This window comes from Pongo abelii, chromosome 1 (genome assembly GCF_028885655.2).
Source record: "Pongo abelii isolate AG06213 chromosome 1, NHGRI_mPonAbe1-v2.0_pri, whole genome shotgun sequence".
In the NCBI taxonomy this organism is placed as follows: Eukaryota; Metazoa; Chordata; class Mammalia; order Primates; family Hominidae; genus Pongo; species Pongo abelii.
Window position 1 is genome coordinate 48,268,942 of NC_071985.2, and position 16,352 is coordinate 48,285,293.

The 16,352-nt window shown below is 51.8% G+C and overlaps 1 protein-coding gene across 1 annotated transcript in view; it reads right to left on the bottom strand.

Annotated features, from left to right (window-relative positions):
- Window positions 1-6,262, bottom strand: part of PKP1 (plakophilin 1) — a 47,070-nt gene extending 40,808 nt beyond the window's left edge. The window contains exon 1 of the mRNA XM_054523412.2: window positions 5,801-6,262. Within this exon, the coding sequence (XP_054379387.1) occupies window positions 5,801-6,002 (202 nt within the window). The 5' untranslated portion in view covers window positions 6,003-6,262. The remainder of the gene's footprint in view (window positions 1-5,800) is intronic.
- Between the last annotated feature and the right edge of the window lie 10,090 nt (window positions 6,263-16,352).

Genomic DNA, 16,352 nt, shown 5'->3' on the forward strand with positions numbered 1-16,352 from the left:
GTGTGGGTGTGTGTGTGTGTGTGCACTCCTCCCAGAAGGTAGGGCCTGGGTCTCCCCCAACCAAGCTGGGAGCTCCCTGAAGCAAGAAGTCTTCACCTTTGGTGGATTCACACTCCACACCCCCAATCCCAGGCCCAGGTTCTACATAGAGAAGGCTCTCAGGACATTAGCCTTCCTGCAGACAGAGGTCATAGGGAAACCCGCTTTCTCCACTTTCCCTCCCCTCAAATCCTTCTCCTTTGTCACAGGGCAAGCTGCTCAGAACAGATTCTTGCTGACTCTGTCTCCCTTAAGGCCGATGCTTCTTCTAGCATATTCTACATTTGAATAAAGCCCACCTGTCCTTCAGCATGAAAAGCTTGAGAAAGGAAGCTCATTTTCTTTTAGTCTTGAAAATGCCTTTACTTCACCCTTTGAAATCTCTTTCACTCATGGTGCCCAGAAAAGCTAGGCCCACAGCAATAGGAATTTGAATGAGAAAACAAGAACTGCCAGGAAGCTACTGCTGAGACAATACCCTCAGAGGTGTTTCGGAGTGGGCAGGAGTGGACTGTGTCTGTGGGATGGTTCCAGCTCCTGGAGGGAGGACTGGCCGGCCAGCCTCCTGCCCCCTCTGCTGGGCTGCTGGGAGCACCGTGGACATGCCTCCCCACTCAGCAGCTTCTAGGAGATGGGGAGGGCAAGGAGTTCAGCACAGCCTCACCGGGCACTTTGGTGTGGCTCTTGATCTTTTCCTGGGTGTACGTACTGAACATAAATGCTGAAACAAACTGGGTTGCTGTGGCCTGTGTTCTCTCTTCTCCCTCTCCAGCCCATGTGACTCCCTCAGGCTCTGCTGGGACGCGTTCAGACCCGGCTCTGCCACGATCCTGCTGCTCTTTCGGCAGATCTGTTCATGGCAACCACCAAGCCTGAGGACTGGGCAGAGTGTGGGAGCATCCTGTGGGGACAGGATGGGCGCAAGGGGGCAGGGTGGTGGGTTAGAGTGGGCAAGGGTCGATGGGTTCAGGTGGGGTTCAGAGTCAAAGGCTCTCACCAGCAACTATTACATTAGGTGTGCGTGTGCATGTGTGTGTGTGTGTGTGTGTGTGTGTGTGTGTATGAGAGAAAGACATGGGTGATCCCCCATGCTGGATCTATGTGAGTGAAGGACAGGGACTAGAACAGTGATTCTCCAACTTGGCTACACATGAGAATCACCTGGGGGTTTCTGAAGCCCTGATGCCTGTGCCATCCTTCATACTCACTAAGTCAGAATCTCTGGGGGTGGGACTCAGGCATTTGCGTTGTTTTAAACTTCCAGGTGATTCCAATATGTAGCCAAGTTTGAGACGAGTGGATGAGAAGACTTTTTGATATGTTAGGATGTTTACAAGAGAGACACGATGAGTGGCATGCCTTCAGGGGAAGAGCTTTTTGGCAGAACAGCTGCTGGCGGTCTGGGCAAATGGTTTGCAGAGCTAGAGAGTTATAAAATCTATTTCCAAAGAGTGTTACCATTGCAAAGCAATCTGGAGATGATCTAATCCAACTTCTGACAGCTGCAGAGACCCAAAGAGAGGCAGCGACTTGTCCAAGATTGCACACCAGGTAGATGCCAGGCTGGGCTCCTGACACAGCACAGCTGCGAGGACACACATGTACACACACATAACATATGTGTGTGCATGTTATGTGTGTGTACGTGTGTGCATGTGTGGGTGTGTGGATTCATGTGTGGGGTGTATTGTGTATACATGCGTATATGCATGTGTGACCTATGTGTGTATACATGTGTGCGCATGTGTCCAGCGTATGCCTAGAAGGAACTTCACATGAAGATATCTAACATTCCTCCATTTTATTTTGTTCAAACATTACACATCTTCTAAGGGTCACGGCCCATTGCAGAAGCGCTTCCCAGATTTCTAAACCTAGAACAATTGGCACATTGATACTTACAATGGTATGGGGTGGGGGGAGGAACTTGTACTTTTAAAAAATCTCTGCCAAGGAGCAGGATCCAGAGAAGCAGCATTTGCTGCGAAACACCCTGGAATACCCAGCATTTTTGCATGTGTTGTAACAGGCCAACGGAAATTCTGGCTAAAACTCCAACTTCAAGCCAAGATACATTGTAAAGAAACAAGAATTGGTTGATTTGCAGTTTAATTAGTATGTTTCGCCAATGGAACAAGCTAAAGCACACATAGCCATTACCATCTGCAATCTCAGCTTCAGTCCCAAGAAAACAACCCCAGAAGTGATGTCTGTGGTCAGGAAAGGACAACTTTCTAGAGACTCTAATGAGCAGAACATTCACTCGGGCAGAGGCTCATGCTGAGACACAGTCAAACACAAATACAAAAAGCCATCAAAGTGGGGGCTCCTGAGGCGAGCTCCTTCACTGTGCAGGCTGCGGAGTTCGTGCAAGCATGCCCCCCTCTCCCCTGAAGAGGGCTGAATAGACATAGGAACTACAGAAAGGGAGCAGGCACCTCCCCTGGCCCAATGTTGCCTCCAGCCCCTATCTCTGATGAGAGAGAAATAGAGGCTTAGCAATTTTAGATGGGAAACAGTACTTCTATGAAGAAGGGAGAAAGAGAATTTCAGGCCAAAGGCTGAAATAAAAAATCATAGATGGCTAAGCAGGCAGTGAGACAAAGCAGGCAATGGTGCTGGTGTTGTCAGGACTTCCCCGGAAGGAGACAGGACAGGTGAAAGGAAGCTCCTTTCACTGAGCTGGGTATGATCTGTGTTCACAGTGGTGGGGGAATGCTTGGGTTAGGGCAAATGAGATTCAGGTTCAGCTTTAGGAAGAAATTCCAAGTGAAGTTATAAAGATCTGGAAGGTGGATAAGTGTTTCCTTCCCCATCCTCAGGGAGGTCATTTCCCTAGCAAAGATCTTTTGCTGGGTGGTGACATCCCCCTCAGTTTCCCCTTGCCTCCCACACAGTCTGGGAAGAAAAGGAGGCCAGACACCCTGAGGCACACAGGGACAGCCTGAAAACACAGGGGAGTTCAAGATGGGTAGGCAGGTTCAGAGCAACCCCCTTCTGCAAGGTCTCCAAGGCCACAGAGGCCACCTTCTTTCTGCCCAGGGCCTTCATGACCAGGGCGAGGTGACTGTCTGATCTGTGGCATTTCAGGGAGGGCATGAGTGCAGACAGGCATTTGGTGCCAGGCTCCAGGGGCCCTTCTTCCAGCCCTCAGTGGCTCAATACTCCCTCAGTGACAAGAGAGAAAAGAGCACTAGTGGAGAGGAACTGAGAAGCCACTTCTATCACAGGACCAAGGATGGCTGGTCCTGACTGTCCTTCCTGGGGTACAAGGAGCAGTGGCTACTCTTCCAGGCAACCTGTGGGGTATGGCTGGCCCTTCTTAACTAGGGAAACTTTGGATGGGATTCAAGGGGCTCAAGAAGACCCTAGGCGAACTGACTCTGCTCTTGGAAGAGACTAAAGGAGAATTTGAATCTGTCCAGGGGGTGAGGGAAAACGCCTGGGGCATGGTCCTTCCACAGCTACCAGCTCATTCCATTCCAGGAACCAAGGCAGGCTCCTGACAGGTAAACCAGCATAAGAAAGAGGGAGCAGAGTGAGTAGAGGTGGCCGCAGAGCAAATAGGGGACGCTTGGGCGTTTCTGATGGAGAGGACAAGGAAATCTGATGAAAACTAAGCCAGATAAACCAGAAACACCAGCTCCAGGTGACCAAACCGCCTCTTCCAGCAAGGATGCCTCTGGGGAAATCAGCCTCCTTTAGGAACCTCCGCAGAGTCTGAGGGTAGAGGGGACACGCCCACAGTGCCAGACCTTGGAGTTTCTGGAGAGGTAGCCATCAGCATCAACCCTCCCCCATTGAAGCCCCCTGGGGGACCTTGGGAGGAAAAACAAAGAGGGAACAAAGGAGACCTTATCAGACAGAAGCTCCCTACAAAGACCAAGCCCAGAAAGTGCACTTCTTGCTGACAGACACCCAGCCGATGTCCCAATAGGTGGGAGGAAAAAGGGGTCCTTGGGGCACCCAGGACTGGTTTGAGTTTTCTGGAGTTGTGAGCCAAGAGCTCAGGCTGGGATGGAGTGGGAGTGGGAAGGGGACAGCCAAGTCTTGTGCAGAGAGAATAGGTTGAGCTGTGCTCTGGGCTGTAGCCAGAAATGGGGGCACTTTGTTCTTCCAAACCTACTTCTAAAGAGGCTAGGAGGCACCTACCAAGGCACCAAATAAAAGGGAAGGAGGCAAGTGCTCTGGAGGCGGCATGACCTTGAGTGGAAATGTGACGAGAGGAGCCTGGAGCCCACACAAAGGCAAAGAGCGCACAGAGAACCAAAGGCCTTTAGGTCTGGGGCCCAGGAAGTCCTCTGCCAGCCATTTTCCTTCCCTGGGCTCTACAAGGGGCCACTCAGGAATGGGGGCTAGGGAGTGGGTGGGGGGACACAAGCCACAGGTAGAAAGTGTGAGGTGTGTGTGTGTGTGTGTGTGTGTGTGTGTGTGTGTGTGTGGTGGGAGAAGGGCCAGGGTCAGTTTCTTTTGTCTCTTTCCACCTTGTTACCCGCTGCCCCTCACTTTCTCCTAAGGCCTGTCTTAATAAATAAGTCTTGGTTGACCTGTACTGGTTGGTAGTGGGTAAAGTCTTTATTAGCATTTTACTAAACTTAGCTAAATAAAATAAGTAAATAAATAAACAAGTGGAATCTTTGATCACTTGTGTGTCATTCTTACCAGGCATCCTTTGTATTGAAGTGTTTATTTGGTCTATAAACTCTCCCCTGTCAGGTACTGCCCTTCCTCCTTGAGTTTCCTGGGTGCTGCCCCTTTCTCCCAGGTTCCCTTAGTCATGGGATCTGGCCTCTCGGAGGCTGGAGGAGGGGGTGACAGGCCCGGGATCCAGCTTGGAAAAGTGACCGTGAGGGCTCAGCTGGAAGTCTCCCTGGGGCCTAGGGGGATTTCCAACCTGCCATTCCCTACTCTCCCCATGAGACACTTGTTTCTACCTAAGCTGGGTGGGGTAAAAAGAATCCAGTGGGAAAGAGGATTTCTGCATTGGCTATTCGGGAAAGAAAGCATCCCTGATCCCCTTCCCTGTCTTCAAGGGACCCACTGGCCATGAGGCGGCCTTCCGACTAGGCTAGCCTCTTTCAGGAGGCTCCCGATAAAGTGCCCTGGAGTTCCAGGGCCTCGTCCCTGCTCCCTGTGCCACTTCCCCGTCCCGCAGCGCCTCTCCTGAGCTGCACTCCTGTCTCAGCGACTCCCTCACCCCGCTCGCGGATACACACGCACGGCCCCACAGGGACTGGGGTTCCCCTTGGCCTGGACGCTGGGCATCGGCCGCCAGCTGAAGGCCAGGAGATCAAGCCCAGAAAGGGTGAAGGGTGGCCCACAACCGTTTGCGAGCGCGGGTACCATGGGCCCCAGGACAGCCGGGGCGAGACAGGATGCAGGGCAGATCCCTAGAGCAGCATCCGAAAGAGAAAGCCATCCAGACCCAGGGCTCAGGGACAGGAGAACCGCTCGCGGGGGACCCTCAACCTCCTGGCACGCTAGGAGATGCTCCTGGCTGTGTCCCGGTGAACCACCCATCCTTGCCCACTAGCGCGCCATCGAGCTCTTGGGGCCGTCGAACCAGCCTCTGGTCGCGGTTCCCCCTGCTCTGAACCGGCTGGGAGCTCGGCTGCTCGCACTAGGCGCGTAGACCCTGCCTGCGGCCGGCAGCCCCTCGCCTCCCCTCATCCTCGGGGATGCGTGCGTCCCTTGGTCCCCGCCACTGGGCCAGGGCGCTCTGGAAAGGGGAGCACCGACCACGCGGGGGCCGAGCCTTTACCTCGATTGGAGTGGCTCAGGGTGGACGACTGGGAAGACTTGGACTTCTGCCGCTTGACGGTCATCATCACCTGCTCCTGCACGCGCTGCCTGCCAGACGTGCCTGTTTTCATCTTTTGGTCCGACGGCAAAGCCAACGTGGAGTTGTCCTGGTCCTGGAAGCATTCGTACGCCAAGGCGGTCTTGAGCGGCGAGTGGTTCATGGTGGCGGGAGGCAGGTGGCGCGCGGCCGGGGCCTAGGAGAGCAGAGAGGCGAGGCGAGGTGCGGTGCAGCAGGCGGGCAGGAGCGTGCTCTTCTCGCTCTCAGCGGCTCCCTACTGCCATAGAGTGCGTGGTCCGCCTGAGGGCTCCCGGCAGCTGCTCCTGGCGCTTCCACCCTGGTTCGTCCCTCTCTGGCACTGGCGAGGCCCGCCCTCCGTCAGACAGGATATACCACCCCTGCCCTGCACCACCCACTCCACCGGGCCGCGCGCTGCTGCCGCTCAGACGCGGAGCTGCAGGGCACTGCTGCTGCGGAGCCAGCGCTCTTGGGGGCAGGGCTGCGAGTCCCCTGTGTGGGACGCTGGGCGCCTTCCTGCTCGCTCTTTTTTTCTCTCCCTTCCCTCTCCCCATGAGCAAGAAACGTCGCAAGCCTTGAGGCCCCAGGGAGACGCCCCTCTGTCCTGTTCTGCCGGCTCACTGAGAAAGCATGTGCTCAGCTCAGGAACCGAGGGAGACCTCTCTCTAGGAAAGAAAGGAGTCTTTCTTGACCAGGCTGCCCAGGAGAGCCAGGCGTCCATCTCCCTCTGTACTGAGGTCATGGCATAGACCAGCCCTGGCGGTGGAGGCTCCCGGGCTGATGGCAGAACCATAGCTCTTGCTCCAAAGGAGTGCTCCATCTTATGGGGGTAACCCAGTCTACTCTAAAGCAGCTTCCCCTGAAGAAAGTGGGGTAGGGGCAGGAAGGCCACATCAAGGAGCAGACTTGAGATATCAGACCACACAGTGGGTATGCCTTGGTAAAACTGGTGGTTATTTGTTGTTCATGAGTACACCCCGGTAAAACACCACGTGAAAGCGGATCCTCTCTGAAACTCCACTATAGCCTCTAAAACAATGCCTGGCACACATAATATTAGGCACTCAATAAAAAATATTTTAAATAGGTGAATACATGAATGCTAGTTAATTTAAGGTAAATTAAATCTAACTTGGATCCTAACCAGATCCTCACTGAAAAATTGAAAAGCTGCTTTACCCTGAAATTTCACTCTGGACTTATTATGCTGGGACCACTGTGTGCATTCCCCCATATACACTCACACCCCTGCGGACACATGTGCAGTGAAGCTTCACTCATGTAGCATCCTCTCCAGGCGTGGAGGGAGCCCACATCAGTGAATTTGGTGTGTAACAGGAGCTGAGTGTTTTTTTTTTTCAAGTATTTACTTTGATGGAAGTCTTTCTAAAAGGTATCGCATTCTGTTTTGCCTCCTAAAACAAACAACACTGAACATATTTGCTGTACTTCTTGATGCCCTGGGTTTCTCATTCTGGACATCCATTACTGAACTGTGTAGTCGTGCTGTCCGGTCAGCTTCTTAGTTTTGGGCCCTCCACCAGCTGTGTGACACTATCACAGCCATCACTCTTGCTGTCATTTGAGGCTGCCACTCACAGCTCACATGTTTACTTTAAGTTTGCTCTTCTAATCTACAGAGGAAAGGACAATCAGAAATCTATTCTTTTTGGGAATTTTATTTTGAGGAAGGATCAAGAAGACTGAATGACTGTCTCGGGGACCACATGAAGGTCACTCACAAAATTTCTGAGATGTGGGTGTTACATGCGGGGAGCCCCGACTTTCCCAAGGAAGGTATTCCTAGTAGCAATTTGTAGAGCAGATTATTGTAAAGCAGATTATAGTTTCCAACAGAAACAGTTTTATTATTGAGGGCTCTATTCCTAAGAACTTAACCTCAAGTAAACCAGAGATGTGATAAAAAATATGTCATAGATGTGTACAAAACACCTGTAAACCTCTATTATCACTTCATATTGTAAAATTCTGCCTCTAGCCATAGACCGCCAGGACTGGACAGAGCCTTGGACTTCATCCAGCCAAGCACTGCATTTCGCTGATTAGGAGAGGAGGTAGCTTGCTTGCAATGCCCCAGTTAATATGTGGCAAAGCCTGCATCCTAACCAGGCCTTGTGACTCCTGGCACAGTGCTCGTTCCACCACATCATACAGCTTCCCTTATAAAAGTCCTATAAAATGGACATTAAAGTACAGTGCATACCGATTATATAAGGGCCCCAATGTACTATAAAGTATACATGGCAGCATATAAAAATACAATTCTATTGTATCACACATTTGGCCTATCTAAAACCTAATATGCTAGCCATAATAAATGTTAATTACATCTTTAAATAACGATAATTTTCCTATTCTAGGATATAGAAGGGCCCTGAAGGAGGGGATTAGAGTAGCTCATCTTCCTATAAAAGGCAAGTCTGTGGAAGCGGAAGTGATTATCTTTAAAATTGTTTCCAGGTATGAAGTTCAGTTTTTCTAGCAACTTCTCTACTATGTTAATATTGATATTATTTTGACATATTGATAGCAATAGCCAACATTTGCTATGCTCCTCCAAACACCATGCCTACCAACCAGGCATTGTTCTGAGCCCTGTACATGAACCACATCATTTAAATCCTTACAATGACCCTATGAGGTGGGCACCATCACCCTTCTTTTTCAGATGAGGAAACTGAAGTTCCATGAGGCCACCCCTCTGGTAATAGGCAGACAAGGCAACCACAATCCAGAGCTGGACACTCAGTGGCAGTGCCAGGCTGCCGCCTCGAGATTTCTCTGTGACAAGCAGATCCTTCTCTGGATAGGTCTTTTAACAGCATGCATTCCCATCACAGAACATGAAAGTCAGGCCAGCTGGGTTTCTGATCTAGTTGTGTCACTAACTAGCTTCATGTTAGACAAGTGCCTTCCTCCGTCCCTTGCACCAATCTACAAAGAGAGCGGGTAAACTTGGTGGCTCCTAAACTCCACTCTAGCCCTAACATTCTATAATTCTGATGTCAATTGTGGGGATTTGTAGAGCAGGACATCTTGAATCAGGCCCTTCCGACAGAGCAGGAGAGGAAAGGGCAGTCAGGTAACACACTCTGGGCCACGGTGAGGGAGATATACTCAGGCTGGGATGGTTGGTTTGGGGCTCAGGTGTATGGTTTTGAGCCAGCAGGCCAATGCTATTTCCATAGTCTCTCTCTTCTGCCTGCCTGAGCCCCACCCTATGCGGGGCCTGTCTCAGAAATCAACCAGCAAGGTGGCTAACACTCCTAAAGTGAAGAAAAGATGTCAAGGAGGCACAGTCACATGATCCCGGCTCTGAAATGGCATGCTTTCGGGTGACTGTCAGAACGTATATTTAGATGGTAAAATTCTAATGGATATGGGTTAATTTTGGCTTGGAAGGTGTTGGGGGTGATCAGGGGGAAGCGTCCTGAAAGAAGTTAATTTTGACTTGATTCTGAAATAAGATGAGTATATTTTCATCCTCAAAGGAATGAGTATGAATGGGCTTCTAATTCTCTTTGCTGCCTGCCCTAGAGCATTAAGTGTGACCCAGAGTTCACTTTCAACATTCTGGCTCCCAGACTTCACATCCTGTCATCTCTATGTTCGTTAAAAAGTGAAATATGCGTTCATTTACTCAATAAGTATTGACTGAGCATCTGCTATGTGACAGACCTTGTCCCAGGTATTAAGGATACAATGGTGAGGAAGACAAAGTTCCTGCTCTTACAGAATTTACACTCTGTCACTCTTGCTCTGTGCAGTGGTGTGATCTTGACTCACTGTAACCTCCGCCTCCCGGGTTCAAGCAATTCTCCTGCCTCAGCCTCCCGAGTAGCTGGGATTACAGGTGCGCACCACCATGCCAGGCTAATTTTTGTATTTTTAGTAGAGACAGGCTTTCACCATGTTGGTCAGGCTGTTCTCAAACTCTTGACCTCAGGCGATCCACCCACCTTGGCCTCCCAGAGTGCTGCAATTACAGGCATGAGCCACTGTGCCTGGCCTAGAGCTTATTTTCTACAGGAGAGAAGGAGAAGGCTGGGCCAGGGTTGGGTGGAGGCTGGCCCAAGGAAGGCTGAGAGGAGGTCTCTGGGGCTCCTGATGCTTCTAAGAGTGTCTGGGCTGAATCTTCTCCCTCCTCAGTTTCCAGCCCCCCAGGTGAGGGGACCACCTCTAGCTGAGCACCTCACTGATGCAAACACCCCAGGGGTGTGGAAGAGGTAGGTTTTCTTCCTGGATCCCTGGGCTTGCTGGGTGGCCCCATCTTATTCAGCCCAGTCCCTCTGCAACTGGACTTCCTGGACAGCGGCCATGGGGCCAGCTCCCTATTGTGAAAGCTTTTCTGGATGACATCCTTTGGCCAGTCAGCAGACTCCTCAATGGCTGCTCAACTCAGGGATCTTATAACCTTCCCTGATGAACTCACACTGCCCCCTCCTTAGTCTCTAAATCGCCTCTGTCTTTTCTCCTGCATTATTTTGTTTTCATACTAGCACTCATCCCATGCAGCCACCTGCCCCTTCCCTTTGCATATTTGCTGTTCCCTCTGTGTGGAGCACTGTCAGTCAGTCACTTAAATATGTACTGAGTACTTTAAGGGGCTGGTATCACCATGTCAACCCTGGGGATACAACAATGAAAAAGACCAGATCTTGCTCTCATGGGGCATATGTTCTAAAGAGGTTGACAAAGAGTCGATTTGTAAATGATTGCAAATTATATTAAATGCTATGGAGGAAACAACGAGCGGCTTAGAGGCTGCAGAGAGGGACAGCTTTAGCCATGGTGACCAGACTGTGACAGGCTGAGACTTGAAGCATGAGAGGCAGCTGCCCATCTCAGGAGTGAGGGAAAGGGCTCTGGGCAGAGGAAATGGTGAGTGTACAAGCTATGAACCTGGCATGTCTTCAGAACAGACAGACCAGGGAGACCAGGCAGGCGGGCACAAGATGGGCAGGCAGGCAGTGCTGTCCTGTAAAGCTTTCTTCAATTACGAAAATGTTTCATCTCTGTGCCCACTATTTAAATCAGTTCAAATTGTGTAAAGGAAACATTCAGTTCCTTAAATATACCAGCCTCATTTTAAGGGCTTGATAGCTACATGTTGCTAGTGGCTACTACATTGGCCAGTGCAGGATCATGCTGGAGCTTGGAAACTTCTGTCTGGGAAGACAGAAAATACTCCTGATTTTTTTTTTTTTTTTTTTTTTTTGAGACGGAGTCTTGCTCTGTCACCCAGGCTAGAGTGCAGTGGCGCGATCTCGGCTCACTGCAAGCTCCGCCTCCCGGGTTCACCCCATTCTCCTGCCTCAGCCTCCCGAGTAGCTGGGACTACAGGTGCCTGCCACCACGCCCAGCTAATTTTTTGTATTTTTCGTAGAGACGGGATTTCACTGTGTTAGCCAGGATGGTCTCAATCTCCTGACCTCGTGATTCGCCCACCTTGGCCTCCCAAAGTGCTGGGATTACAGGCGTGAGCCACTGCGCCCGGCCTCTTGAATTTTGTTCTAAGAGTAATGACAGACCACTGATAAGTCTTAAACAAGGGGGTGACAAGCCCCTCCCACCTCCTGCCTTCTTGCCACTTGTCAATCCTATCTATCTTTGTGGAGGAATCTCCAAACCAAATTCAAGACCCCCTCCTGGGGAGCTTTGTGCCTGGTGCCAACTGTGTTATAGCCCTCGGCCACTTTGTCGTACTCACATGTCCATAAGACCTGGAGCAGGCTGAGGGAGGGGATGTGTGCTTTTCATTTCTGTTTCCTCACTGTTCACACTGGTACACATCAGGTGCTCAATAAATGTTTTTGTTAAACTAAAGCCACCATCTTGCTCTGGAGCAAGGCCATGTCCCAGAACTTATCCAGGTCTCTGGAGTGATTTGGGCTCAGAGCATCTTGGCCAAGCTTTTGCCTTTCTCAAGGCCAGTTTCCATTAAGACCGCTGTCCTCACCTCCTGCCAGTAGGGATGCCCTCAGGAACAATCCCACTGGGCTTCCATGAGAGCACAGAAAACCTGCCCTTCTCACTTCCCAAGGGAAATTTACATCAGGAAGTAAGAATTCATTCAATCCCCTGCCCTGTCCTGGGCATCTCAGGAAAAATCAATCCAGGAAGTCATCTTCACAAGGATCTGGACAAACAATGCCTCATAGAAACCCTGTGATGACTCCTTCCAGAATCCTAGACCCTCACCACCCTCAGGGTACCAGGGCAAGACTGCACCAGACTCCCGGCCTGACTCCTGGTGTGATATATGCAGGTACCAGACTGCAAGCCATTATGCTTGGAAGGCGCAGATAGTGCACAGAGAGGCTCCCAGCCATGGACAGGGAAATGGGGGCTACTGGGGCAGGGACAGGAACAGTAGGGGCCTCTCTCCCAGCCCTTTGGCAAACACCCCAGTGAGAGAATCAGGGCATGTGACCATGAGTCTCCTATCCATGAAGGCGGGGGCGAAAAGGCTGGCCTGTGCCCATTCACACTAATCCAGCTCTGCTCTGGAAGGAGCTGAGGGGTACGTGCTGGCAGTGGGAGGAGAGAGACAGCAAAGAGGCTGGTTACAGAGGCCCAGAAAGGAGGGTTTGGATGAGTCTAAGGCGTGCTGGGCTAGGCCAGCTAAGGGGCGAGGCCAGGGTGTGCACCTAGGGCTCCTCCACACACCAGAACGCTCTCAGAGCTGCCTTTCTGGTCTCTCTGGGTGGGGTGGATGGGGTGGAGGTGATGAATAACAGCAAAGACCCAGCCCCAGCTGCTGTCAGCACTCGATTTGCCCTGGGTCCTGCCCCTCTGCCAACCCAAATTCTAGTTCTGTCTCCCAACACTGGCATGCTGGGGGCCTGCCTCTCTATCTGCCCTCTCCCCTTGGCCAGCAGTGCTGTTCTGTGGCCCCCTGGAAGGACGAGGGCCCTAGGCCTTGGCCACAGCCTCAGGATCCTGCTCAGCCCGCAGGTCTCTCTGGGACCAAAAGCCGTTTCCCATAGACTCCAAAGTGTGCCCAATGGGACAGACTGGGAAAATAAGAACAGGGGCTTTGGGCCGGGTTTGGTGGCTCACGCCTGTAATCCCAGCACTTTGGGAGGCCGAGGCAGGTGGATCACAAGGTCAGGAGATCGAGACCATCCTGCCAACATGGTGAAACCCCATCTCTACAAAAAAAAAAAAAAAAAAAAAAAAAAATTAGCTGGGCGTTGTGGTGCATGCCTGTAAGCCCAGCTACTCGGGAGGCTGAGGCAGGAGAATCACTTGAACCTGGGAGGCGGAGGTTGCAGTGAGCCGAGATTGCTTCACTGCACTCTAGCCTGGTGACAGACCGAGACTCAGTCTCAAAAACAAAACAAAACAAAAGAAACAACAGAGGCTTTGGAGTCAATAGACCAAGCTGTGCACCCCAGCTTTGCCACTGCTAGCTGGGTGATCTGAAATGCTCTAGCCTGTCTCTATCTCAGTTTCCTCAACTGTAACATTAGATTAGTAGCAACCACCTCACAGGAGCCTTATGACCATAAATAGGTATTATACATAAAATGCCTAACACAGTGTTTGATATACTGTAGGTGTCCAATAAAGATGCAGGACTTCTTCCTTCCTCTGGCAGCACCGCCTAGCCTCCTATCTAACTGCCCTCTCTCCCACACTCTCCCCTTTTGACGTATTTTCCAGGGCCAAATTCCCAGCTCATGCCCTTCCTTCCTAGTCTCAGGGTCTTCAAGCATTCCTCCTTACCCCGGGAGCAGGGCCATAACGCGCTCTGGGTTCCACTCACAGCCTCTCTCCTATAGCCCCTGCCTCTCATTCACACCCCGTCCAGCGTTTTTGTCTGCAACTGTGGCTCTGCCATTATTACGCTTGGAGACTTCAGAACTGCAGAGGTGGAAGGGGCCTCAGAGCCCATCCTTTTGAGCCCCTGCCTTTGTCAGAAGAGGCAGCTGAGTACAGAGAGGCATGGTGATGTGGTCTTGCAAAGTCCTGGGTGTCTGGGTCCTACTTCCCCCACATGGGGACCGGGGTTCCCTCCTCCTTCCTTGGCAGGTGGATGGGGGAGGGGGCTTGGTGACAAGTCTGAGCCTTAAAAGGGAAGTCAAGGCCAGAGAGGCATCCCAGAGGCGGTTCCTGTAAGTGCTGCTCCCGCTGCCCTGTGCTGGAGGCATCGCTGGTATTTGGGAGGTGGAGCAGCAGCACAGGGAAAAGCCGTGGGAGCCGCAGAGCTGGCATCAGCACGGGGTGTGTGGCAGAGGGCCGAGCAGGCCCCTGTGCTCACTCTTTCTTTCCGTCTCACAGTCAGGGGCCCAGCCCCAACCCCAGCCCTGTACAGCCTTGATGATAATTTCGTGAGTCACCCGCCCTTGCCTGCAGACAGGGCAGCCACGCCCAGGGCAGCTGGCACCCTAGCCGGGGTTTCTGCTGTGAGCTGCTGGGCAAGAAGCCTGCCAGGCCACAGACGGCCACTGATGGTGAGCCAAGACGCTCCAGCGCCTCAGGCCAGGCCAGGAACCTGCTGAGTGGCAGAGCCTCCCGTCTGCATTGCCCCATTGCTATGGCCAGGGCCTCCTGCAGAAAGCCTCTGCCAGATGCCTTCTTATTAGGATCGCCAATAACAAGCAACGGACCCGGCACCTGCCCCATCTATGTTCAGTAAGGCCCTGGGCTTCAGGCTGCTCCCAAAGGGTCAGAGTCTCCCTCTGACCAGGCTTGAGTCAGGAGCCACGCGTCACTTGCGGCTCTCTCTGCCAGACACAGCTGCGACTTCATCACTGCCCCTTTGAATCCCATCACAGCTCTGCCCTTTGAAGCCCAAATCAAATGCTCTCATCTCCCCCACAACCCTCTCAGATGTCCCCAGCTGGGGGAGACCCCTCCTTCCTTGAGCTCTTAGAGGAAATTGTGCCTCCTTTGCCGTTTAGTGCATCATGCTAAGTGATTAGGTGCACTGTGGGCTCTTGGCTTCAGCAGCAGGCCCACCACAGTGCTCTGAATATCAGAATGGCTCAACAAATGTCTATGCAGTCGATCCACATTCCACTTATGTATTCTGTTCTGACATTCCTGGGACCAGATGCCTCTCTCGGCACCTTTCTGTTCCCGCTCCCCTCCACTCTTTCCAGGTCATATCATCCTACTAGAGGCTGTCCCCCAGGCCTTGACTTTATGCCCTGCTGGGGTTGGGGCTGGGCCTGGATCCATTTTGACGAACAGCCCTCAAGGAATTGGGGGGTTCCATGACATTCTGACCTCCCAGCCATCTCCAGTCTCAGCACTCCACGGTTGACCGCAGCTGCCAAGGGAGCAGGGTAGGGGGTACAGCAACTTGGGCAGAGCCTGGGAGAGCTGGGAAGAGCCCCTCTCCTGCTTTCCAAATGGGCCTTGTGATGACGCTTTGTGTTGGCCATTCCTAGTACTTGACTGGCCTGCTCTGAGAGTCCCTTTTGCCCAAGAAAGACCCTGGGTGACTTCTATCATGCACGGTTCTGTCCTCCACTCCACTCCACTGTCTTGGAAGCTGATCAGTCAAGCAGGGATCACTGGGATTGGATTGGTAAGAGAGGTCAGCTCATCAGCTCAGTGTTCTCCTGGTGACTCTGACCCCCAGCTTAGGCCAAAGATGCCTGCCTCACCGCTCTCAGCTCCAGAACTCAGGCTGGGGGTAACAGGGGCCAGGGGTTGGGGAGAGTGGGCAATGTGATAGTTGAGACAGAATTTGGGGGCCTTCTAGGAGGCTTTGAATACTGGAGACCACTGAAATTGGGAAGGTGAGTTTGTAGTCCATGGAAAATAGTTTTGTTTTTACTGCTGCAACGGAAAATCATATGCTGACTTCCAAAAACAGTCAGGATTTTGAGGGTTCCTTGCTGGTTTCGATGATTTTGCCTTTACTTTCAACTTTTTGCATACAGGACCATGATAATGTTTCAAATATAACTGGTTCTTTACAGTCTACCAAGTAGTTTCCGGTCCTTTATCTCCTGGGATCTGCCCATCTATTCCTTGAGAATTGTGGTCATTCTGTTATCATCCCATTGTGAGCATGAGGGGACTGAGGCTCAGAGAGGGTGTGTGGCTTGTCCAAAGTCACCACTGCTTAGCAGCAAAGCTGGACCTCAAAGGTGCTTCCTATGCTCCGAGTCCACTGCTTTTCCTCCATGCCACACCATATGTGTCCCAAGACATTTCCGGGCTGGAAACAGCTGCTGTGAAATGCAGTCTTCAGGGACACTTGATTCTTATGAATGGCACCCACCAAAAAAGATATGTCCATGTCCTAACCCCTAAAACCTGTGACCATGACCGTACTGGGAAAAGGGTCTTTGCAGATGGCATCAAGGGAAGGATCTTGAGTTGAGATTATCCTGGATTTAGGGCAGGTCCCCAATCCAATGGCAGGAGTCCTTGTAAGAGAAAGGTAGAAGGAGACTGGAGACACAGAGAAGAAGGCCATGTGAAGACAGGCAGTCTTACGGAGTTATGCTGC